Source organism: Ascaphus truei, chromosome 8, assembly GCF_040206685.1.
Source record: "Ascaphus truei isolate aAscTru1 chromosome 8, aAscTru1.hap1, whole genome shotgun sequence".
Taxonomy (NCBI): domain Eukaryota; kingdom Metazoa; phylum Chordata; class Amphibia; order Anura; family Ascaphidae; genus Ascaphus; species Ascaphus truei.
Genome location: NC_134490.1, coordinates 96,169,270 through 96,196,648, shown reverse-complemented (window position 1 = coordinate 96,196,648; position 27,379 = coordinate 96,169,270). Strand labels below are relative to the sequence as shown.

The following is a 27,379-nucleotide window of genomic DNA, read 5'->3' as shown; positions in this document are numbered from 1 at the left end:
CCACATTGGTTTTGACTTATTTCTTTTATACTTATTACCCAAGGATATACACTTATGAGTGTGTTTTCTAACAATGTTTTAAAGTCTGCCCATTTATCTTCTACATTTTTCCATGCAAAAACATCATCCCAGTGTATTACTGTAGATTAAACCTCAGTTTATTAAAATCTGCCTTTCTAAAGTTTAAGGTCTTTGTTGAACCCAAGTAATCTTGTTTTTTGATAATTTATTTCAAATGAGACCATGTTATGATCACTGTTACCCAAATGTTCCAGGGCTTGAATATTTGTTATTACTTCTGCATTGTTTGATATGACCAAATCCAGTACTGCCCCTCCTGGTTGGTTCCTCAATAATTTGGGTCATATAATTGTCTTTAAGCACCCCCAAAAAACTGTTTTCTTTTGTTGTAATGCTAATATCATTGCCCCAATCTATGTGTGGGTAATTAAAATCCCCCATTATGCAAACATGACCCAGTTTTGATGCCTTCTCCATTTGCAAAAGTATTTTAGCTTCCTCAATCTCACAGATATTTTGTGGTTTATAGCATATCCCTACAAACATTTTCTTTATACTTTTACCTCCGCTGCTATTTTTTATCCCCAAGGTCTCTACATTTTCATAATTCTTTTCATAAACACCATCCCTTATAATAGGTTTTAGATCCGGTTTAACATATAAACATACTCCACCTCCTCTTCTATTTGCTCGATCTTTCCGAAAAAGGGAATAATTCTCTAAATTAACTGCCCAGTGATGAGTTTCATCCCACCATGTTTCAGTAATGCCTATGATATCATACTGCTCCCTTGCAGCTATTAATTCAAGCTCCCCCATTTTATCTGTCAGGCTTCTTGCATTAGCAAGCATGCATTTAAGGTTTTTTTCAGTCTGTACTATTATCTTATCTTCTCCTTCCTTTCTGCGCCAACTTGGTTTAGTCTTTAGAAGTTTTCTAGTATTATCTGTATTTACTATGAGTGTCTCGCTGCTTGTCAAACTCGCACTTGCCCCCATTCTACCTCCATACCACCTTGTATCCTCATCTATTCTATTTAGTTTATCTGTTTCATTCCCCTCCCCCTCCACCCTAGTTTAAAATCTCCTCCAAACTGTTAAACATTCTCCCCCCTAGCACAAAAGATTATATTATATACATTATATTATACAGTTTAAAATACAGCAAACTCTTGGTGGGAATTATACTTTTATTGAAACTCTGAGAACTTATTTCTTGGGTCTTTGAAGGACTCTAGTCTTTTCTGCAAATGGCAAGCAAGGGCTTGTCAGCACATCTGCAGGCCTCCAATGACCACGATTAGCCTCCTCCCCAGGAATGCCCATTTACACCTGTAGCAGACTTCATTGCTGCTGCTGATAACATATTGCATTCTAATGCAGAATATCACACCACGTGCTCCAGTGGGAGCAACACATTGTGCTGCATCCGTAAGTCATGGGTCTTTTCCTCCCCAGGTACAGCTTCTGACATCATAAGTCGGTCCTCCCGGGCAATATTACTGAAGGCTGTAAATACATAAACAGCTATAATGGGGGGAAAAACCCAGGAATCAAGCGAACAATATTATTAAGAATGTCCCTCTTCCACCTTTCTTGTTCCATCTCTTTCTTGCACTCTCCTGCAAGCTTCTATACAGTAGCCCCATCTCTTGTAATGTTCAGTGTTTGCAATGCTGATATTTCCCGTGTGTTTTTCTGATATGGCAGATGCCATACAATAAATCTGTGGGTTTTTTCAGTTCACTGTAAACTTGCTTCACAAATCGCCTCTTTGGCTAAAGCCAAAGCTGAAAATAAATGTCATCTGCACAGTTATTACAAGAGGATTATTTCCATTTTCATGATATATACCTATATTTCTGTTATTAAAGGAGCAGTACAAACAATATCCTACATGAGTATTTGTTTTTTAAATTAATCAGTTCTGTAGTATTAGCTAATACTACTTTTTTATTTCAAATGTTAATGCCATTTTTAATGAGTTGTAATATACTGAGCATGTTTTGATTTCTATAGCAGGCTTTAGCCCACCTCCCAATCTGTGCAATATCTTTGTAACACTTTCCTGTTTGTGATCATTTGTTTCCAATATTCCCAGCAGTTTGAACTGTAACAATATTGTAGATTATGTTACCTTCGTAATATAAGAATAGATTGTAGCTGCTGAGTTACACTGACTGAAGGATTGATTTTAAACTGAAAGGCAGCCATTTAGTGAACCCTGGGAAACAGGATTTTGCTGATCGATCACGGGAGAACCAATCGATCGGCGACTTCGTTAATTTGTTTTCAATAAGGCTGCATATATAAAAATAAAATATATATATTTTTGTAATCTACTTGTATTGCATCTTTAAGATTACAGTGGGTAATCCTATATTCTCCGAAGTGGCCGTCATCGCAGGAAAATCCCGATTGATTTCACTAGGGATTTTTTTGTCCGTAAACAGCCTGAACAACGTGTTTTATAATCGAGCCCTCCATTGTATACCATTCATGAAGAACTTCGTTCAAATGACTAGTTGGCTAGCAAAAGACAGATACAATGTTGCTCTTATTTGTAAGAAAAGTAAAAGTGTCTATGATTATTTTAGGGTACAAAGCAAGAGCGAAGTCTTATGAAGCCTCTTTATGACAGATACAGGATTATCAAGCAACTGTTGTCTACTGCATCTTTGATTCCAACAATAGTAAGTAAACTATATATCTATCTTTTGACACAAGAAAGGTGACTTTTTTCATTTCTATAATTGCCAGATGCAATGTTAGAACTTTTATTTTTTATTTTTGTATATTCAAAAATATTAGTTCTTCTACATTGACATGCTAAGGTTTAATTTCCAGGGGTGTATGTATCACAGCAAAGTGGTGTAACTCTGGTGCAAAACAAAGTGTGTCCATTTGAACAGAATTTCAACAGACAAGCAAAATGCCTCAAGTACCCATAGATTCTCGCAGGAAACTGCCTGTTGTATAGTGTCTTAAAAATATGCACTGCAACTGTACAAAGGGTATACTTGCAGTTATGAAGAAGCAGGGGCAGTTCCGGCTTCTACTGTGTATATCACAAAGAGTAATGTACTTTGGGATGGCCCAAGGGGCTCCGGCCCTTGTGGTGCAGCTGTCAGGGTTCATACCCAGCTTGGTTCATTAGGTCATTTTCTTCTAAATATGTATATTGTACTAATATATATATATATTTTTTTTTTTTTTTTTTTTTTTTTTTTAAGCACGAGGAAGACGATTCAGATGAAGACAGTGCCCAGACTGGCAATGAATTTACTGTAAGAACAGCATCAGACATTGCAATGGATGAGCAGTTATTCTATTCTAGCGAAGACTTGGAACCTGTATATGTATCTCCTCTTGAAGATAAAAGGCCAGTGAGACAACCAGCCCTCTCAATGTCCAACTTACATGAAGCATCAATGTAAGTGGGGTTTCTTGTTGTTGTTGTTTGTTTTTCATGTTGGGATATTAATTGTCTTGGTAGGGTTCTATTCACTTGGGAGGCTTAACTTTCCGTATTGGAGGATATCTTTATCGAATTAAAAAAGGTATTTGCGCTACAATATGTAAAAATAAATTATATTACACACTGCGCTCAACCTAGTGCTAGAAAAAGTGGTAGTGAGTGACACCACACCTATCTGTGATTGACTAATCAATAACTGTGATAACAATTCCAACCCCAACCCCTTGGGACAATGGGATGGCAGCCTAGGAAATTCAAAAAAAGTCTATCCAATGACTTGCTATACAATATAAGAACAATTACGTGAAAACCGGGCGCAACAATCACAAAAAACACAAATCCAATTAGAATATACCAATCCTCCTTTGACCGTGGGGGAAAGATAAAGAATGGAAGTCCAAGATAGTTCAAATCTCACTGTCACTTCTTTTTTTGTGTGAGGTTTTCTTAATACTTCATGCTTGCAGGTTTCTGGAAGAATAGAATACAGAAAACCATTGCGCAATATCGTCTGAGCATTAGAAATATTCTCCCCCAGCTGCTAGCTACGTACAGCAATTATGCAGAAAACAGGTACTGATTGGTATCTTTAATCCTCCAGTGAAGTCACTACAGCTGGCGCTGGATCTCTCCCCACTCTGCGTTGTTCCCGGATCTCTCCTTCAACGCTCGGAGGATAAGGAGAATAGACATAGTGCAAAATACCAGTTGTACAATTTATTAAAAACAAACGCAATAAAACCACCACACAGTGTTACACTCACATTTGTAAAGTGATGACCATGTGATTTACAACGTGCCGTCCGCTGCCTGTGTACTGGAAGCACCGTGCACCAGCAGCTGGGGTTGGATCCCCTCCTCCCTCCTTCTCGCGGCCATGACTCAACTTGGGTCCTCCCCCTGATGGTACACTGATGTGACGCTCGCTTCCTTCCACAGACTGGGGTCACGTTCACCAGTAAGCTCCACCCTACGCGTTTCGTAAATCTCGCGTTACTTCATCAGGGGTGTGGAGCTTAGATGGGACACTTCCTATTTGTAGCCTGCAGTGTTAGCTGATTGGCTGTCTAGTTGAAAAGATTTACATGCTCATATATCAGTGAACCTGCCTTACTAGGCGACGCGGTAGCGTCCTTTCCCCTCTGCAAAGCACGCCCCTCAGGCTTTTAGACCTTAACGCGTCTATACACGAGATATTAACCCCTTGCATGTCAGCTTACTGACAGCCCATACCGCTCATGTGGGATGGCAATTGATAATGAATGCATGTATCTAGCCATGCCTCATAGCCACTGTGGATGCATATGAATACTTATTAGGTATTAATACCAAAGATAAACCTTGTAAGATCTATTATGTTACTAGACCAATCATATACCCTAGTATATATACAACCACCAATACAGAAAATAACAATAATATACATGATGTTGATCACACTAAGAATAAGACTACAATTGAATAGTACTAATAAAAATAAAAAAATTTAAAATTAAAATATACAATACAAATTTAGAGACAACTTGAACTAACACGAATTCAAATGAAAATGAATTCAAAGAGAAATTGAGAACATAAAGTTTGGAGACCACTTAACCTGACATATGGTTACATATCAATTGACAAGATCTATGTCTAATTCCAGCAGACAAAGGACACCAAACATGCTCACTGTACTTACAATAGATCACTTGGCATCTTTGAGGAATGCTGCTAGATCAAACTCGATGTTAAGTCCCTTAGGGGGTCATCGTTTTAAGGGTATAGATCCAGTCGCTAACACTGCGGGCTACAAATAGGAAGTGTCACATCTCAGCTCCACACCCCTGACGAAGTAACGCGAGAGTTACGAAACTCGTAGGGTGGAGCTTATTGGTGAACGTGACCCCAGTCTGTGGAAGGAAGCAAGCGTCACATCAGTGTACCATCAGTGGGAGGACCCAAGTTGAGTCGTGGCCGCGAGAAGGAGGGAGGAGGGGATCCAACCCCAGCTGCTGGTGAGTGGTGCTTCCAGTACACAGGCAGCGGACGGCACGTTGTAAATCACATGGTCATCACTTTACAAATGTGAGTATAACACCGTGTGGTGTTTTTATTGCGTTTGTTTTTAATAAATTGTACAACTGGTATTTTGCACTATGTCTATTCTCCTTATTTTCTGGGTCAACTGGCACTGAGCGTTGAAGGAGAGATCCGGGAACAACGCAGAGTGTGGAGAGATCCAGCGCCAGCTGTAGTGACCTCACTGGAGGATTAAAGATACCAATCAGTACCTGTTTTCTGCATAATTGCTGTACGTAGCTAGCAGCTGGGGGAGAATATTTCTAATGCTCAGACGATATTGCGCAATGGTTTTCTGTATTCTATTCTTCCAGAAACCTGCAAGCATGAAGTATTAAGAAAACCTCACACAAAAAAAGAAGTGACAGTGAGATTTGAACTATCTTGGACTTCCATTCTTTATCTTTCCCCCACGATCAAAGGAGGATTGGTATATTCTAATTGGATTTGTGTTTTTTTGTGATTATTGCGCCTGGTTATCACCTATATTGCGCAACGATATGTGGTGGACTTTCCATCTTTGTTTTAATACAATGTTACAGTCATCCATATTGGATTTGACAAAAGCTAAATAATTTCTTTAATTATGATGCATTTAAATTGACTAGCATGAGAGTTTTTTTATATATGATTTTTTCTCTACATTATGTGTTGTGGATCTGACAGTGTGTGTGTGTGTGTGTGTGTGTGTGTGTGTGTGTGTGTGTGTGTGTGTGTGTATCTTCTGGCTTGCTTATTGTACTTCTATGTAACCTCCAAATAATTGTAATTGTATTTATTAACAACCACTTATTGTAGTAGCCTTTGAATACAAAGCCTTAATTCAAGTCATTATGACAATATAGGTTTAAACTCTTTTATTGCAGGTCATTATAGGGGCCCACATTTTCTAAATGGGCATCACAACAGTCTTTGGGATCTTGTGTGCTAGTATGGGAGTTAGTTACTGCATTAACATGGTCAAATACAATTATGAATGTTAATGCCATTATTGGTAGTGGGGCTATATGGGCATTACTGGTCCCAATAGTAAGTAGTTTAAAGATAAGCAGGTCACTCTGTAGTGCTACTTTAAAATGAGGAGTATTAGATCACAGTGCTAACTCGTAAGCACAGCTTTTTTTGTGTGACAACATTTGCTTGGAGATCCTGCAGAGCAAATGTATTTGGTTGGCCACATCTGATCACCATAATTACCCTGAGAACCATGTGGAGGCAATGTTTAACCAGACGAAGTGGGTAAGGAAATATCAAAGAATACTAGATTAGGTTCCTATATCCCAAACAGACACCAACTAATTCCAAATCATGCATCTATTTGTTAACACTATTTAATGATGTTTTTGTATTTAAATAAATAAAACGGTGTCCAAACTATATGGACAAAGAGGAAGGGAGTGGGGAGGAGGGAAGTGAGGGGGATTTGGTAGAAAGGCTGCATAAATACATGTATTTTGAAGATAATCTTATTACATAATCATGACATACAGTATAAAGCATATAGTAAAACTGTTTCCCCAGAAAACCAATTAAAAGATTTGTGTCTTGATGGAGGTTCCTAAACTCTGAGAAGGCAGAGTCATTGCTACAGCTGGTCAATCTTTCCATTTCTATCACAAATGGAAGTTATATGGGCATGCACAAATGGAAGTTATATGGGCATGCACAAATGGAAGTTATATGGGCATGCACAAATGGAAGTTATATGGGCATGCACAAATGGAAGTTATATGGGCATGCACAAATGGAAGTTATATGGGCATGCACAAATGGAAGTTATATGGGCATGCACAAATGGAAGTTATATGGGCATGCACAAATGGAAGTTATATGGGCATGCACAAATGGAAGTTATATGGGCATGCACAAATGATGGGAGGGTTAGCCGGTTTCCAAAATGTGCTCATCACGCATCTATCTGCCAAAAGTATCTGAGAAACAATCTTAGTAGTTGTTTTTGTCTGTGTTTGGGGGAAATTTGCCAAGAATAAGTGTTAAAGGGTCCCTTCCCATGTATACCCTGAAGATGGATAGATAACATGGAGCAGGACGGGTATCATATAATAGTAAAGCTATTTGCAGACATTCTATTTCATTGTTATGTTATGGAGTAGATAGCCACGATCTCTGATTTCTTGCGACTCTTCCCAATCCAGATTCACATCCAACGTCCTTTCCCAACATAACCAATACTTAGCCTTTTTAGTGTTGTCAAGTGGGGATAAATGACGATAAATGGTGGAAGTTTATTTAGTTTGGTTAAAGGTTTGCAGACATAAGGATAAAAAAAAATGTACTATAAGGGTGATCCTTTCTTGAATTTCTTATTTATAAAATGCCAGATTTGCAAGAACTTTGCGAAGTCTAATTTTGGAATCGAGGTTTTTTCCCATAGATATTTGAAAGATGTATTAGAGAAGGTGGAGAGCATGTCTTTGACTCTGTATATACCAGTACCAAACCAATTTAGAAAGACTGTGGCTATAACCTGGGAGAAAGTGTCAGTTGGTTCTCAATGGGGTTATAAGAGAGGGAAACGGAGGCAAGTCCGGTCTGGTTTTGACAGGAATGTTGTCAAATATTGCAGCTTACATTGTTTCTTAAGCCAGAAAAGGTGAGAGCGCAACTTGGTCAGAGAAGGCTTTTTCAATGTTGACCCATCTCTTTTTTTCCAAGAGCAAGTGTCCCATAACTATTGTAGTTTCCCCAATTGATCTGCTTGATAATACCTAAGTAGAAAGTGAAGGAACGAAACAGAAACTTTTTATTTATCCTAGGGTGTTTTCCATTTCACACAAGTCTATGAATGATGTTCTGCATTAGCTTTAAACTATGCAAGGGGTTTTGTTTGTATATTTTTCATCACTTCCAATATACGGTGTATACATTTTGAGCAATCGGACACCCCAGCAGGTTATAGGAAGAAACACTTAACACACGTCTACTGCGATCTGTGGTGTTCATTTTCCTTTACGGGACTTCTGCCATAAACCTGTGCTTCCAAAGAAAATCATTATTAGTAAAAGTGTTCCTTGCATTTGACGCACATTAAAGAGCAACAGTTTTAATTGACTGGTCATTGTTAGATTCTACTTCATTAACTATTACCTTAACACGATAACAGAATGAAAGAGGTGAAGCTTAGTTTGTGTTTGCTGTATTACAGGCCAGAGCTTCTTTATCACCTGAGAGAGACAAGAGCTGATAAGAAAAGATTACGAAAAGCTTTAAGAGAATTTGAAGAGCACTTCCTAAGACAAACAGGAAGGTAAGATATGTTAAAATAATACTATTAACCATTTAATGTCCCCATGTATAAGCTACCATAACTTTACTTTGGCCTATGGTGAGCCCTAACAAAGTCATTGTTGTTGTAAATACCCTTTAAATTGTGTATTTCTGACGGATTGTTTTGCTGTATAGTGTTGTCTTGTGTACTGTGTGTTCCCCCCCCCCCCCCCCGCCCCCCATTATTAGGTTTATTCTGCTTCCTAATCTCAATGTCCTCTGCATCCTTAATGTTTCAGGAGCGCACAAAAAGAAGACCGAATACCAATGGCTGAAGAGTACTGTGAATACAAGCAGATAAAAGCTAAACTTCGACTATTAGAAGTCCTCATCAGCAAGCAAGATGTCTCGAAAACCATTTAGTGTTTGAGGAGCATTCACAGCCAGTATTCATAGAATAATAACGTTTGCTATATTTTCTGCACACTCCTGTATACCCCTGAAATTCTGATGCACTTTAATAACTATACACTACCTGGTAAGGATAACTGGGGCAAGAACTGGGAAATGGGATTCTCCCTTGCCTGAAGAAAACCTGATGGAATGCATTATGGTTACTCATCTGTTTGTGATACTGAGTCTGCTCAGATCAAATCTTTAAGAGGGATAGCTTAATATGGTCATTATAATGCAGATTCATAATTTTATTTGAATGCAATATTTAAGATTCAGGATTTCTGCCCTGAAACATGGCTAAGTTCAATGTCAGAAGTGCCTTCAATATATGTTGGAGGCTTCTCCCATGTTAATGAGGTTATAGTCAACCGGTAAAAAAATAAATATTGCATTTCATACTATAAGAAACTGAAATGGAGTAGAATGCATATAGAGTGCCCTTTGCACAGGGCAGAACTTAGAGCACACATATAAGTTATTCTGACTTCCTTGTGGTCCCCTCTATAATATGAGCTGTGGTTATCCTTGTGTGAAGCTATTACAGCTTGTAATGGGCAACCCTTGATTGGAATAGAAAGGCACAATACGAATTACTAAGACCCCACTCAAGACATCATCAACATGGGTTATTGGGTAAAAATTAAGGTCTTACAAATATTGAAACGGTTACATTTGATGGGACTTTCGTTTTGTATTGTACAGTACATGTCTCTCGTCTTCAGAATGGCTTGTTCCAATGGTAAAAACATATTCCTCAATTTAACCAAAGCCCAATTTTGTAAGTAGCTAAACTGCAAATAACACGCACTGAAAACTATATTGTGAAGCAATGAGGTGTAATTTTCTGTGATGTTGAATATAATTGATTATAGATTTTTTCACTGTATAGATAAGCAGGCGTAAATCATCCATACTCATAGGGGCCAGTACGGGATTCCAAAGCAGTATGTTAATATGTTCCTTGGGAAACACATGGGCTAAGTATCTGATGTTTCCTACATCATTTACTGAAAACATGGTAAGAGGAAAGTATTTCTCCACAGATTACCTTTTCACATTTCTAAAGCTAAAGCAGCAATGCATAAAACCCCCCTTCAAATGAAAAATAACTTCTAAATGAAACCGGTTTTGTAGAAGTAATTAAATACAACGGTCTAAACACTGAAACGTTTGGCCTGCACATCATACAGTAACATTTCATACGCATTTTGTTGTGGTTTAGTGAAGAGGTTTATCTATTACAAAGTTGGCAGATATGACAATCTGCCATATAGTTATTTGCACCTATTAGAGATTTCAGTAACAAAATATTGCCCTCTATATTTTTAAGAATGTTGAAATATGCATGCTGCCTTAATATGTTCATGTTTGATTCACTTTAATTTAAGAGAAGAAAAATCTTATTTATGTATACAGTAAGAGATCAGTGAAACAGATTTATGCTGCTAATATTCCCTTTGTATACCTGTCTCACACAAGCAACCACACAAACACACTATAACCATTTTTGCTACTGTATCTTGCTAAGCACTTGTCCTTTTATAAATTCCTACGGAAGCAAACATTTCTATTTCTCTCGCATCTAAAATGCATGGATTTAAACACAGACGTTTTAAAATTGTTTATTGGGAGCGGGGGGAGGGGGGGAAATTACCATTTGCAAGTGGAATTATTTTCATGACCTTTGTGATGGTTCATTATATTGACTTGATTTTTTTAACATACTGTATGAATTGGAATGAATTACTTTGTAAGTTTTTTTTTAATTAAAGTCTTTGAAGCAAGAGTAACAGGAACGTATACACGACTATATGAAGTTTACAGTCTACATCGTTGATAAGGGAAAATGGTTTGACATGTATACAGTTGCTATTAAAATGTGCTCTATATATTCTATGACTGTAAATATTTTATACAACGGTACAAATAAAATATTTTTCTATCATATGTATGATGCTAGAACACAGTATTTGTTTCCTGTTAGCTAATATTGTTAACATTTAACACTGTCAAGCGACTAGTTGGAATTGCTGACATTTCTAGGCTTTGAGATTTCAATCATGCTGCAATTACAACTTTTTCATGCTGTTTTGAGTTATCCCAACAGTTTTAATAGTAGATTAAAAAGATTACTATTTAGACACCCCAATAAAGCCATAATTATTTTACCTTGCTAAAGCAGTCTACATAGAGTTTTGTTACGTTTGGCAAAGGAACGGAAGAAAAACAGCAAACAACAAAACTAACATCTAAATGTTAAACAGTTGGCAGAGAAGTAAAACTGTTTGTCATGGTTGAGAGCAGCAGCAACTTCAAATAAAAAAAAAATATTTAAAAAAAAGCTATTAAATCCTTTGCTGCGAGAGGAAATACAGTGCAATGCAAAGCAATGCGTTGCAGGCTCCTTCAGGCAGCGAAGGGGTTAAGGAGTTCTAAATTCAGTGTATGCTTTTGGTGAGAACTGCATTTTGCATGCTTCCGGACACAATGTCTGGTAAGTATGGAACAGAGAGGGTTAACTGCTTCGCGGTAGGCCAAGAGGGCTTAACGTCCAACACTGATGTTGCATGTCTTGCAGCTGGGATCTTTCTTTGCATTGGCAGTGGACAAGCTCATTAGCTGGTGACCAATGATTTCTGCAACTGTGCCCATAGAAAGATCTACAGGGTCAGTATAAATGACTTCCAAGATAACATCCTGGGCATGGTGAAATACGAGACCACCATTTTCTTCAGTGCAGGTCAGAAATTTGTTGTCATTTAGGCTGAGCTGAGGAAGGCGCTGCTTACAGAACTCATCACCTGGTGATCCCATGGGAGCAATGACGAGGATGACATAGTGGTAGGCAGTGTACATGCAGTAGAAGTCACCAAAATATAGGTTGGTGTTTGGGTTGAAAAGTTTTTCAGCAGGCATCTCAAACTTGTACCTTCCGTACGGTGAATCTTGTGGAGACTTCCCGGTGTTAAACTCTGTGTTGCAGCAGAAGAAGATACCTTCCAGCTTTGCACTGATTGGAGAACCGTGGCTTCCGCTGTTATCCTTGGGAGAGGGCTGCATAATATTTCCATGATGTTCACTGAAAATGAAGGATTTGTGTTAGTCATTTTATCATTTCAAGTGACTGGTCAGTATGTTACAAAAATAAGCACACTGAGTTTTGCAATGTTTATGCACATTTTCGAATGTATATTTGCACAGCAATTTAGGATAAACGTCATCAGTAGACTTAAATATTGTATGAGAATAGTCGAGATGCAGGCATTAAAATCTTCTAAGGGAGAAAACACCAGGACAAAAGTGCCTGTTTCAAAACTGTAGGATGGCACTCGGGATGTGAGGTTTTTTTGTTCTTGCTAAAAGAGTATTACAACCATCATGAATAAACAAATACAGACAAAGAATTCAAGCATGCATTGGATGGTAACAAATATATATTTTGAGGTTGGAAGTACGAGAATAAAGTCTTAGATTCATTACAGTACTGTACATGATTTTTTTTTTAACCATGAGCAAACCAGGGGGCATATATGGCCCCATTTCTAATGGATGTTTTATATTTGAATACCACAGAGCAATAGTCGATGGTAGAGCTGTGCACGTCTTCAAATTTACTTTGACACCTTTTTTTTAGTATTTCCCCCCTGTGACGGGAGGGAGGTAATAAAGGTTAAGCCCTCTGGTTACCCCTGAACCTGTGGGGTCCCTGGTAGCTACATAAGCCAGGGGCCAGGGATAATACATGCTGAAAAATAAAATGACCCCTGCTTTTTTCTATTTCATGTTCCCTTGGCCCTAGAAGTGTGAGATTTCTTGTGTGTCAGTTTTAGGTGGGATATTTGGGTAGAAATACAATTATTTTGTTTGCATTATGTGGGGGCCGAAGTTACCGGTAGTCGTTTTATTCCCCCCTGGCGAACAGGCATGATTTGCTGATACATGAGGTGAATTACACTGGGGCTTCCCAGTGTCCCCCAGATACCTGGATTTCGAGCCCAAATATCCCTAATACATTTCCCTTATGAATATGAGGTACCCCAAAATTAATTCTTTATTAAAGTATGACTTATGGTGTTTTGTACATTTACTATAAGGCTCTATACAGTCAGCCGGGCATCAGCATAGATGCCGGCATGTCTGTATAGAATCCATAGTTCAAAGGGGGGACGAGATGTTGAGAGTTGTCAGGTACTAAGTGGCCGGGACAGGGCGGAGTACTGGTCCAGAGTTCAGAGACTCCCTACTGGGAGGGTACTCTGGTCCCCGGACTCAGTGGCACCTGCCCAGCGGGAGGCAATGAGCTGGCTTAGGAAAAGATGGCGATCGTATGCACTTTTCCTATTTGCCAGAACATATGTCCCGCCCACAGGGCGTCCCGAGCCGGCTCAACACGCCCTCCTCTGACGTCAGCCAAATAAACGAGCCCCTATTTCTATTGGCTGGTGGGAAAGTTTCCCACACTGTGATAGGTCGCTCCTCCTACCACCATGCTAAGAATAGCGTAGCAGAGTGTATGTAGGGAGATAGCCGAGTCAGAGAACCAGACCATTTTGAGGCTTGAGTCGATAAAGTTTGGATGGGCTTTTCAAAGTTGCTTTATTTGAAATAGAAAAACAGGAAAGGGGAGGGACACTCCCACTTGTGATGCTAACCAGGAGCAGACAATTACTTTGTACGTAATAAATCAATAAATATCTTCATTGCATAAGACAGTTCATGAGACCCAGGAATCCAAATAGTCCACCAATAAACACACTCCCATGTATATAACCACTAGGCTGATAGGTAGATCTTATGTGGTAGTCTGGGTGCTGTGTGGGACTGATCACATGAATGAAGTAATAAATTACTCACTGCTGACCTTGAGGATATCCTGGTCCTGTCAAGCGTGCTCCTACCGAGAGGTATATCTAGAAATAGCAGGAAAAACGGCGGTGCATCTGCTGCTGCTGAAGAACAATTGGAACCAACAAAACTGCAAACTGCAGAGAACTAGGTGCAAAAATTTATTGGTGGCATAATAAAAACAGCCAGAAGGACACTAACGCGTTTCACGTGGTATCCCACGCTTTATCAAAAAGCTCTTTGATAAAGCGTGGGATACCACGTGAAACGCGTTAGAGTGTCCTTCTGGCTGTTTTTATTATGCCACCAATACATTTTTGCACCTAGTTCTCTGCAGTTTGCAGTTTTGTTGGTTCCAATTGTTCTTCAGCAGCAGCAGATGCACCGCCGTTTTTCCTGCAATTATTTGAAATAGCAAAGCAACCAGCTTTGTTTTGAAGCTAGAAAAGCCTGCCTCGCAGAGACTAAGTCCCGTCTTTTGCGGGCAAGTTCTCAAAATCGAACTAGCGGTCGCGATCAGGATTTCGTGCCCAAATTGGTTTCAGGGGATTCAGGACTAGGTCCCGGACAGGATTTTTGGCTGGATTTTAGTACAAGACGTCCGAAACTCAGTTCCGATCAGGGTAAGCCCTTGCAAGCGGGCACCCTGCCATAGGAAAGGCTAGATTGTACCCCCAGACCCCAGTAAGTGTGTACATTTTTGTATTTCCGTGTGTTTCTGAGGTCTTCCCTGAATAAACCTCATTTTATTTCACTGCCTTGTTTTGCCTATTGACTGATCCCATAAATATAAATGGTGAAAAAAGACCTGGCCTACTGTGAACCCTCCCCCCGCCCCCCTTTACTTTTATTTTTTTGTGAAAGTTCATATTGGTCTATTTTTGTGGATTTCCAAGCAATTTCATATTTTCACCACATAATTTAGCACAAATTACAGTATATAAAGGGCCATGGAACCTGTAGTGTGCAAGTGTCTTCAAATTTGCTTTGCTAACTTTTTCACAACATATAGGCACATTTTATCTGGTTCGCGATCACCAGCAAAAAAAAATCCCCAAAAACTTCACACATCTTCACCGTTGAACACTGTTACACAGTTTTGTTACTGCACATATGGTGTCAATTAAATAAATCTGCTTTTATTAGGGACCTGCACACCCAAAAAAACAGGTTGCTTTCTGATGAGCAAATGCCTACTCTACTATCTTGTTTTGTGTTTATGATGCAAATTTAAAAAAATCTTGAGCAAAAGACAAATCCTTAAGGAGCTGGAGGGACCTTCTAGAAAAAGTATTCATTACAAATTCTCCATGCACTGTGAAATCTTAAAGAGATTAGATATTTACTGTAGCACACTAAATTATTCTGTACATATCAAATAATGGCCTCAAAAAACTGTCTTACATATGCCCTTCATTCAAACTATTCTTACAGTATCATGCATTTTATTTGGAAATATTTGTTATCACTTATGAATAACTTTAACTCATGTCATGTCCTTGAATCTCCTATCTAGAGCAAGTGTACCTTTCAGCGAACTAAGTAATCAAATTAATAACACTACCTCTTAACACAAAGGGATAGTATTCACAATCCTGTTTGGAATGCAGGACATTGAAAAGGGGTCTGGAATTCATCAACACCAGTTATTACAGTTTTTCTTAATACATTTTCCTTTTTCCATTCAGTAGATCCTTGTCAAATTTCAATTGTTTGATTTTCGAACATACAGGGCCTATGCTATAAGTGTTCATTAAAAAAAAAAATCGCTGGTCCATTTAAATCACCTGTTTTTTGAGCGTTGCTATCACGGTATCATAAAGCCTCGATTACCTGTGAAAGTAAAATTCCCAAAACGGGTGAGTAGCCGGCGGCGTGATGATCGCCCCTCTGAAAAGGCCAAACCCGCCGATTTCTTTCAGCTGCAGAGAGAGCCACCTCTCCCTGCGCAAATCTCACCCGAAATTAATGTTTTCTAATATACAATCTATTACTAGTGTAGATGAGCAGGGGGTCTCCAGAGCAGAACCGCATTGATTTGAGGTCCGGGGTCCCCCCTGCTTCCCGAGATACAGGCCCCGTTACGGGGTGCCGGTATCTCCTATGCCTTTTATTCCCATGGTCACGTGACGCGGGACATTTAAATGCATAGGAGATACCGGCACCCCATATCACCTGTATCTCAGGATGCAAGAGGTCCCTGGACCTCAAATCAACGCGGTTCTGCTCCGGAGAACCCTGCTCATACACTAGTATTAAAATTTATATTAAAACAGCTACTACCCACATTAAACATGAAAAAAACAACACTAATACCCACCTCCTCTACCCCCACATGATTGATACCAGAGGCCGCGGGTCCCCAGGTGGTTCCCGTGGGTGTCTGTGGGCCCTTGGTTGGTCCCAGTGGATGTCTGGAGGTCCTAAGGTGGTCCCCACGAGTGTCTGTGGGCCCTCGGCTGGTCCCCATGGGTGTCCGGGGTTTTTTAGGTGGTATCCGGGGGTGTCTGTGGGCCCTCGGGTGATCCCTGCGGGTGTCTGGGGGTCCTCAGGTGGTCCCCTCGGGTGTCTGTTAGCCCTAAGGTAGTCCTCGCGGGTGTCTGGGGTCCCTCGGGTGGTCCCACTGGGCTGCGGTACCAATCCTGTGGCCAAATTTGTTTTCGCAATACATTGAAATAAATACACCCCCCTCCCCCAACACATACAGTACTGTAATGGGCAACATAACTATTATCCAGATATGGATAATAGCTCATTTACCCATTATAAAATCAAACATTAGCCAGCCAGCATAAAGTAAATCAATCTTTCTACTTACCCCTGCCATCATGAAGGGTGTCCTCGTCAGCATACTCCAGGTCCACGTCCTCCGTTGCCAGAAACAATTCAAGAAAAATACAATCTAATGGCCCCTAACCCCTTAGTCACCTTAGCGGTTAATCTTATTGGTTACTGTACCATGTGATTTACATCAGGTTACATTAGTTCAAAATTGTAAGGGGTAAGTGGCCCCAATTAACCAGTGCTACAGAGCATATGTGACCCACAGTAATTGTAAAGTAAATGTTTTTAACTGCGTTTTAAACCGGATCACTTGGTGTGGTATTGCATGCTTGAGGCTATATGCATTAAACCCCTACATGGCACAAGGTATAACAGAGGTATACAGAGTTGTAAGTAGGGAGTGTTTGGACCCCCCCTTGACCTCTGCAATTTCCCTGAATTGAATAATCTTGTATGCCTGGGGTGGCTCTCATTTAAGCAGCAGGTTTACTCACATGCGGTGTGAACGCCGGTTCTGTGTGCTCCATGGCTGACAAGGGATGCAGAGAAAGTGTACCTGTTCCGGTTTGGAAGGGGTGTTTCAGCGGGCACCACAAGGCAGAAAAAACGTAGCAACTGCTGGACTGTGCTGTGAAGTGTCCTTTATTAAAGCATGGTTAAAAAGAGGGGGGAAAAAGGATGCCCCTGCACCTCTAACGCGTTTCACCCAAGCATGGGCTTTTTCAAAGAGTAACATTACCCGTGTGCAGGCCTCTGATATACCGGATGTGAACCGGAAGTGACGTCACACAGCAAATGGGCTCTGAGTATGCTGCATGCTGTATGATAGACTGCCAGGCTCATGGCTTGAAGACACTCACACATAGCGCAAGTGCGCCACCTATGGTGCCTGTCTGCCAGTGAGCCTACACCACACACACAGCAGGCTGCATGATGGAATACTGAGTCATAGCTGAATGACATTCACCCGGCACCCATGGGCTTCAGTGACATGCGCAGTAGGGACTAAAAGGTTAAAAACAAAAGAAATGAAAAAGAACATTTTAAGCAATCTACATTTAAACATCAAAAACAATATAATTCATATTATTAATCAAATATAAACCTTAATGAAATCTAAATAAATACAAAGATAAATTTCATAATGTATATGTCATAATAGAAAGCAACAAATGGAAAAAATAGATGAAAAAAATATAATAATAATAATTAAAATAAAAACAAGTAATGGCAGGGGTAATGGAGATTTCCAATATCTAATTGATGTAAAACATACATTTAGTACATTTATATTGTTATTATTACAATTCATAATTAGAACAATTTGCTTGATCAGAGCATACTCAGTTGCACTTTAAAATTATCAAGTATATATAAATGCAATTGTATGGGACAGAATAACAAGACCAGCAAGACATTGCATAATTGAACATGCTATCAATATAGTTTACTGAACATACAAGTGTGAACTTTTCAGATCTCATGATTAATGATATATGTGTTAAAGGAATGGGAAAGGGAAGTGTAGGACAAGAATGGAGAAGGGAGGTGGAGAGGGAAAGGGAAGGGGTTTGGGGAGAGGGGGGGGGAGGGGTAGAAGGGGGAGAAAAAAGGGGGGGGGAGGGGAAGGAGGAAAAGAGGGGAAAAGGACCAGAAGATGAATTAAATATTGTCATATTTGTAACAATATATTGTAAACATATGGAATGGATTTAGTGGGCAAAAAAAATATATATATATATGTGGTATTTTGCATTCCTCATTATACATGATATAAAAGGACCAAATGGAAGATATATCAACATTTTAAGTAAATGCTAGGTACCCAACATTACAAATAGACACAATTATTCATTTTGTCGTTTATCATATTGATTGTGATCACTTACTCAAAAGCAAATAACATCCGCTCCATTATATTAAAACACTGGAACATCTTGTCATTGGACAATAAACTTAAGCCACATACTGAAAAGTTACCCAAATGTGCTCCTGTTCGTGTAGTTCGCCCACATGGCCCATCAATATACTCCTTTTGAGTAAGTGATCACAATCAATATGATAAACGACAAAATGAATAATTGTGTCTATTTGTAATGTTGGGTACCTAGCATTTACTTAAAATGTTGATATATCTTCCATTTGGTCCTTTTATATCATGTATAATGAGGAATGCAAAATACCACATATATATATATATATTTTTTGCCCACTAAATCCATTCCATATGTTTACAATATATTGTTACAAATATGACAATATTTAATTCATCTTCTGGTCCTTTTCCCCTCTTTTCCTCCTTCCCCTCCCCCCCCCCCCCCTTTTTCTCCCCCTTCTACCCCTCCCCCCCCTTCCCCCCTCCCCCCCCCTCTCCCCACACCCCTTCCCTTTCCTTCTCCACCTCCCTTCTCCATTCTTGTCCTACCCTTCCCTTTCCCATTCCTTTAACACATATATCATTAATCATGAGATCTGAAAAGTTCACACTTGTATGTTCAGTAAACTATATTGATAGCATGTTCAATTATGCAATGTCTTGCTGGTCTTGTTATTCTGTCCCATACAATTGCATTTATATATACTTGATAATTTTAAAGTGCAACTGAGTATGCTCTGATCAAGCAAATTGTTCTAATTATGAATTGTAATAATAACAATATAAATGTACTAAATGTATGTTTTACATCAATTAGATATTGGAAATCTCCATTACCCCTGCCATTACTTGTTTTTATTTTAATTATTATTATTATATTTTTTTCATCTATTTTTTCCATTTGTTGCTTTCTATTATGACATATACATTATGAAATTTATCTTTGTATTTATTTAGATTTCATTAAGGTTTATATTTGATTAATAATATGAATTATATTGTTTTTGATGTTTAAATGTAGATTGCTTAAAATGTTCGTTTTCATTTCTTTTGTTTTTAACCTTTTAGTCCCTACTGCGCATGTCACTGAAGCCCATGGGTGCCGGGTGAATGTCATTCAGCTATGACTCAGTATTCCATCATGCAGCCTGCTGTGTGTGTGGTGTAGGCTCACTGGCAGACAGGCACCATAGGTGGCGCACTTGCGCTATGTGTGAGTGTCTTCAAGCCATGAGCCTGGCAGTCTATCATACAGCATGCAGCATACTCAGAGCCCATTTGCTGTGTGACGTCACTTCCGGTTCACATCCGGTATATCAGAGGCCTGCACACGGGTAATGTTACTCTTTGAAAAAGCACATGCTTGGGTGAAACGCGTTAGAGGTGCAGGGGCATCCTTTTTCCCCCCTCTTTTTAACCATGCTTTAATAAAGGACACTTCACAGCACAGTCCAGCAGTTGCTACGTTTTTTCTGCCTTGTGGTGCCCGCTGAAACACCCCTTCCAAACCGGAACAGGTACACTTTCTCTACATTAGTTCAAAAGTATGTGATGTCATTCCTTAAAATGATGTCACATCCTTTTGAACTAATGTAACCTATCAAATGGTACAGCAACCAATGGGACTGTCTTCAATACCATTGGCTGTAATACTATGTGATATAGCCATGTGGTTTTAAGGATGTGACGCACCTCCCTTGGAGATGACATCACACCCTTAACAACAACAAAAAGAGGCGGGCACATGATACAGCATCCAATCAGATTAGAGCTGTACCATCTAACCATAAAATGTGACGTCACAGGCCCTATATAAGTCCTGTACATCTCATTTTACCTCAAGAAGCTAACGAGAGAACCCCCTGTTCTGGATTTACCATGGGGGTTTGGATTGACAGATGAAGATAGAAGATTAAAGAAAAGATAAAAAATAATGACAGATGAAGAAAGAAGACGGTGATAGATAAAATAGATAGAAAAAAGAAAGAAGATTTTTTTTTACCTGATGCTGGTCTTCAAAGTAGATGGCGTTGGATTGCAGGTGATGACGTCGCGGTACGAGAGCTTGCAGTTACAATGGGATTCGGAGGTTGAAGACTTCAAAAGGTAAGTAAAATATTGAATGTATGTAAATGTCTTTTTTTCAGGTTTTTTCATTGTATTTATTTATTTTTATGTTTGTGATTGCCATTGACTTACATTGTATTAATCTATGCCCCTTTAGGGTACAGATAAATACAGTGGCAGCAAATGCTTGTTTTGAATTGATTGTAATTTTTTCTATTTGTTTTTATTGTTTGGATTCAATTGTTTGGAATTTGGATGGCTTGTTTTTAGTACATTTTAGGATTGGTTAGCGTTTTAAATTAATTATTTGTTTTGTTGGCTATTGGTTTAAATTAATTAATTATTTTGTTGGCTAGTGTTTAAAATTAATTAATTGTTTTGTTGATTAGTGCTTTTATTTATTAAATTGATTGGTCGGCTAGTGCTTTTATTTATTTAATTGGTTGACTAGTGCTTTTATTGATTTAATTGGTTGAATAGTGCTTTTATTTATTTATTTGCAGTGTTTAGGTGCTTGTATATATACAGTACTTTGTTATTGTGTATTTTTGGCCTTCATGCTTTTTTATTATGGTGACCATTGACTTCTATAGTGGCTTATCATGCCCATATTATATGGGTATTGTGGCAGGACGGCCTATAGGCGAGGTCAGTCAATAGTCCACAAGTGTAGTCCCAGGTTAAAGCAAATATTAAGTGGTTTTATTTCTCCACAATAGAACGTAACATTTGGGCACACTGTCCCTTTAAGGCAACACAAAATATTGCAGCAAAATAACATCTACTCCACATTGGAAGAACTTACTCACAATAAAAACCCTATCTATCAGGCTGGCTGGCCTCATACCAAATCTTTAACAGTCAGGAAAAAAAATAGTAACAGTTCTTACTGTGTTTGTGAATCCATCTGCATAGTAGCTTGTCTAGGATAGCTCTGTAGTATGAGGCAGCCACCTTATTGTAAGCAATGGCTTCCTTATATCTCAAGCTGGTTGTCAGGTGTGTCTGCTTAGTTCCTGATTGCCAGCTATTCTTCCTGGGTTAACCTTCTGAGTGCTGGATGAAGGACTCAGATAAAGGTTTCCCAGGCATAACTAGCAGTACCTCACTTCACCCTGTCACAGGTATGATGTACCAATATGCCAATCAATGGGTTGAGGGTGGGTACTAGGCCTCCCAGGTGGGGAGCAGGAGAAGGTGGGTTAACCCCTTAATTACTATAGTGGTTATTAACCGCTAAAGTGATTAAGGGTTAGGGGCCATTAGATTGTATTTTTTATTATACTCTTGCTACCAACGGAGGACATTGACCTGGAGTATGCTGACAAGGATACCCTTCATGATGGCAGGGGTAAGTAGAAAGTTTTATTTACTTTATTTATGCTGACTGGCTAATGTTTGATTTTATAATGGGCAAATGAGCTATTATCCATATCTGGATAATAGTTATTTTGCCCATTACAGTACTGTATCTGTTGGGGAGGGGGGGGGAGGGGAGGGGTGTATTTATTTCAATGTATTGCAAAAAAAATTGGCCACATGATTGGTACCGCAGGCCAGCAGGGACCCCCAGACACCACCCGAGGGCCCCCGGACATCCGCAGGGACTTTCCGAGGGCCCACAGATACCCCACCTGAGGACCCTCAGGCACCCGCGGGGACCACCTGAGAACCCCCGGACACCCTCAGGGACCACCCAAGGGCCCACAGACACCCGCAGGGACCAGCAAAGGGCCCACAGACACCTGCTGTGACCACCTGAGGACCCCCGGACACCGAGAGGGTCCACCCGAAGGCCCACAGACACCTTCAGGGACATCTTGAGGACCCCTGTGGCCTCTGGAATCAATCATGTGGGGGTTGAGGAGGTGGGTATTAGTTTTTGTTGTGGGGGTGGGTGAAGGAAGTATTTGGCCCTTGGTGGGTAGCGGGAGTGGTTAACCCCTTCATTGCCTTAGCGGTTAGCCGCTAAGGTAATGAAGTTGACTGTAAATTGTATTGTATGTCTTTATTTATATAGCACCATTAATGTACATAGCGCTTCACAGTAGTAATACATGTGGTAATCGAATAAATAACAGATAATATAAATAACAGATCATGGGAATAAGTGCTTTAGACATAAACATAACATTAAGGAAGAGGAGTCCCTGCCCCGAGGAGCTTACAATGCATTTTTATTGCATGGGATTCATGCCGGGGGGTCTCCGGTGCTGATATTAATGGATATCAGCTCCGGAGACCCCCAGCATCAATCCGATGCAGAAAAAAAAGCATTTTTTTTTCTAAGTCCTGTATCGCCTCCTCGCAGCAGCTTCTCACCAGCCTCACGCCAACTTTTCCTAGCGTGAGGATTTTGGGAGAAACTCGCCATTCTAGAGCCATGATTCGCCTCGATAACCTAATCGCGGCTACTAGAATTGCACGAGTTTCAGATCCGGCCGATAAGTGGCTTATCGCTGCTCACCCGGTGATTTTTTTTATGGTGGCTGAAGAAATTGGCGATTCATGCCTTTATCTCCCACTTATCGAGGCTTACTGAATAGCAGTAGGCATTTTGGCCGATAAGTGCTTGATAAGTGTCTTATTGAGGTTTATAGAATAAGCCGCTCTGTCTTTGTTGAGTCACTCAAATAATTGTAATGTTTTTTTGCAGCTTCCATTATTTATAAAAAGGGCGATATTTCTCTAAATGTGCACAAGTCGTATCAGTAATCCGCTTGCTCACATTTTGTATCCTGGACAACCTGCATAGAGCTGCAGCTGAACCTTTTACATTCTAGACAATAGAAACAGAATATTTGATATTTAGTCATGAGAAAAGGAGAAACAAACTAATTTATCTCGGCCTCTAATAAAATGAGAACAACTGGTACCAGGGATGTTTTTTTTCTTTTTACCTGGACTTAAGTTTTGACTTACCTGCAGACAGCGACATCCTGGTGGAGGTGGGAGCAGCAGAAGACATCCTTCAGGTGGTGGCAGCAGAGGACGTCATTCTTCAGCCGGTGGGTGGTAGGTGGCAGGTGGCAGGTGCCGGTTGAAGCAGAGGAACATGTGACCGAAGCAGGAGCATTACTATTGGACAGCCGGGAGGTGCACGACTTCCGGTGCAGCTCTTCCCTGGCTGTCCAATAGTAACGCTCCTGTTCTGGTCACATGTGGCTCTGCTCCCACAGGCACCGGCTGTGAAGGATATCTTCCGCTGCTCCATCCGGCTGAAGAATGACGTCTTCTGCTTCCACCGCCTGAAGTATGTCTTCTACGGCTCCCACCACCACCAGGATGTTGCCGTGATCCTCCTCACCCTCCGCCGCTGGCTGCAGGTAAGTCTTCTGCTGCTCTGCTCCTGCCGTTCTCCAAGAGAAGGACTGGGGAGCAGAGCAGAAAGGAAATTACCCGGCACCGGGTCCCAGCGCCCTGGGCCAGTTCCGGGTAATTTCCAGGTACTTTAAATATGGCTGGGTAGGCCGGGTACCCGGTAAATCACTAGTCTATTTATACAATACAAAATATACTTTGTCAAATAAAATGCTTAAACTTTGCTAGCATTGAATCTTTTTGTTTATCATCAAATTGATACTTAAGGAACCAGAGCTTCAGAACACTTAGAATGATACAGGCATTTCTTCATTGTGGACCATTGAAAGAATAGAATACAAAATATAGACAAAGTTGCTTCAAAACACATTAGGTGAAATTTTACAAATCTAAATGTTGCCAAAATCACCTGTGTCAAAATATAAACCACATACAAGCCCCGGCTTAGCTAAATACGGTCCAAAGACATATGGTTTTACACACCTACCATGATGGTAACATTTTGAGCAAAGAGTACCTACTGTCACTTAAAAATCCCTTCCTTAACTTTAGTGGTTGTCCATTATCAAAACAAAGGGATAATGTACTGTAGTGCCCACGGTTATTCTAACACAAACCAGTGGCAATCGCCAAAAAGACCCAGGTACATGCTGGATACATGCCTTAAACTTGCCTTAAACTAGACCCAACATTTCTGCATTGATTAATGGCCCATCAGATTAACAGTGGGGGTCCCTGGCAGTCCCATTCAAACTGATTGGGACTGCCAGGGACCCCTGCTGTGTTAATCCTATGGGTCATTAGTCAATGCAGAAATGCCTTAAACTAGTCAGGTTACACCCAGCACATACCCAGAATGTAACCGGGCTAGTTTAAGGCAAGCCTTAGAATACTCGTGGTCTCATCTGTACCCATCAAGCGTGTGATTCCATAAGATCCCTTACAGCCTTTCCACTCCAATGGACTATAACTTCAGTTCTAGCACCGGAAGGTATTATGTCCTATGGCATAGCACTGCTTTGTGCATATAACCACACATTTTAGCTACGGTACTTGCCCAGATTTTTTCTAGCATATTATTTTGGCCCAGCATGTATGGATACTTTCTGATACATTTTATGAAAGTTTGCTGCCCATTTACTGCATAAACTGACTTGTGCTTTTGCATCCTTCCTTTTCGTTCGTAAAATGTAACCAGTTTTGTATTTGGCCAAAATCCCTGTACAATTACCAAGCAAAATAGTTTATTGACCAACTGGAATATTGCTACAGTAGTACAATATAGAACTCAGATTGGGGAAATAACATTTATGACGTCTCCTAGTTTTACTCCTGCTGTTGTTTCATGGATATAATGTAAAGGAACAGGCAGTTTTCATGTACAACTTCCCTGTCACTAGAACCCCCACAAGCTGTTGATTATAAAAGGTAAAATCAGTACAGATACATTCTCCCTTAGGGGAATGGTGCTTGGTACCTGGGTAGCATGTTTTTGGGCTCCAACTATTTGTATTTTTATTTTCACTATGCTTAGGTTTTTTGTATTCCTAAATATTAAACAAAGCCAAGGATCAAAAGGAATTTAAAGTGGAGAAGAAAATGTGCAGGCCAAGCGGTTACATCAAATTCTGTTCAATAAGCTCAGAAGTGTCAATAGGTGCAATTACTACAAAAAACAAAACCCAAAGGGAGCCCAGAGCTACTTCCAATATGACAAAAATATGCAGTGAAATATATATATATATATATATATATCTTGAAAAGAAGGTCATTTAGTTTAACCCTTTGGCCAAAGCATTATAAGCCTGCGAACCACTTCAAGGCATGACAATAATATCGCAGGTCCTAACACTACTGTAAGTGATTAAAATTCTTATTTACCTGTATAATTACAGGAAGAATGATCTGCATTGGATCTTTCACAAACAGCTGCATGAAAAGGCCTGCAATTAGTAGTCTAGGGTGAAAACATTGTCTGAGTAGCTGTATGTATGTATATCTTTATTTATATAGCGCCATCTATGTACATAGAGCTTGACAGCAGTAATACACGGGACATAATACTATAACATATAATGGGAGTAAGCGCTTGAGACATAAGTAACATTAGGAAAAAGGAGTCCCTGCCCCAAAGAGCTTACAATCTAATTGGTAAGTAGGAAGAACGTACCGACACACTAAGCAGGTGTTCTGGTAAGTGAACTGCAAGGGGCCAAGGTTTATATATGGAGGTGTATAGTATCAGCCACGGAGCAACACATATGCTTCTTTAAAGAGGTGTGTTTTAAGATGGGTCTTAAAAGGTGGCTAGAGACAGTGCTAGTTGGATATTGAGGGAAAGGGCATTCTAGAGGTGCAGGGCAGCGAGTGAGAGGTTTTAGATACAAGAGGGGTAGACAAAAGACATCCTTGAGCAGAACGCAAGAGTCGGGACAGTGTATAGTGAAAAATTAGGGCTGAGATGTAAGGAGTGTATATAGCCATAAACGTTAGGAGAATTTGTGTGTAATACGGGCTTTGATAGGAAGCCAGGAGAGGTATGTCTGCAGGAGAGACGCCAATACAGATTTAGGAGAGAATAAAGTGATTCTAACAGCAGAGTTTAGGATAGATTGTCACTGTATCAGAGCAACGAGACATCATTACTTTGTCCATGATCATTTGTCTCAGTATGAATTCTATTAGGGTGTGCACCAACTAAATCACCCCCGCTTTTCGCTCATGCTACCCCCCTTTTGTTACAATAATCGCTATCCTCTATGAGCACCCCATAGCATTAGACATATTCGCTTTGATATGCAGATGTATGGAATTATTCACCCTCCCCCTTCCCTATACAGGTAGATTGTAAATGAGAAAGGTGAGAGGCAGAAAGGCCGGATAGTAGAATGTTACAATAGTCAAGACGGGAGCAAATGAGGGCCCATGTTAGAGTTTTAGCAGTAGGGCAATAGAGGAAAGGGTGTATTTTTGCAATGTTAGGTGAAGAAAAAACAACAGGTTTTAGCTACATCTGGAATGTGAGGGACCAGTCAAATGTCACACCTAGGCAGCGTGCTTGTGATACTGGGTGTATGATCGTGCCACCAACAGTAATGTAGAAGGCGGCAACTGGGCCAGGTTTGGGAGAAAGTATGAGGAGCCCCATCTATGACATTTTAAGTTTGAGTCAGCGGAGGGCCATTTAAGATGATAAAGCAATGGAATAGTTAAAACAAAAAACTAAAGCACATACATTTTAT

General features: G+C 39.9%; 2 protein-coding genes across 7 annotated transcripts in view; one reads left to right on the top strand and one right to left on the bottom strand.

Annotated features, from left to right (window-relative positions):
- FAM13C (family with sequence similarity 13 member C) overlaps positions 1–11,191 on the top strand; it is a 507,877-nt gene extending 496,686 nt beyond the window's left edge. For all 3 annotated transcript variants that reach the window (XM_075612947.1, XM_075612948.1, XM_075612946.1), the window contains 4 exons: positions 2,619–2,714; positions 3,255–3,454; positions 8,727–8,828; positions 9,088–11,191. In XM_075612947.1, the coding sequence (XP_075469062.1) occupies positions 2,619–2,714; positions 3,255–3,454; positions 8,727–8,828; positions 9,088–9,211 (522 nt within the window). In that variant the 3' untranslated portion in view covers positions 9,212–11,191. The remainder of the gene's footprint in view (positions 1–2,618; positions 2,715–3,254; positions 3,455–8,726; positions 8,829–9,087) is intronic.
- The window catches only part of PHYHIPL (phytanoyl-CoA 2-hydroxylase interacting protein like), a 160,644-nt gene continuing 144,115 nt past the window's right edge, over positions 10,851–27,379 (bottom strand). For all 4 annotated transcript variants that reach the window (XM_075612950.1, XM_075612951.1, XM_075612952.1 and 1 more), the window contains exon 5: positions 10,851–12,323. In XM_075612950.1, coding sequence (XP_075469065.1) covers positions 11,789–12,323 — 535 coding nt within the window. In that variant the 3' untranslated portion in view covers positions 10,851–11,788. The remainder of the gene's footprint in view (positions 12,324–27,379) is intronic.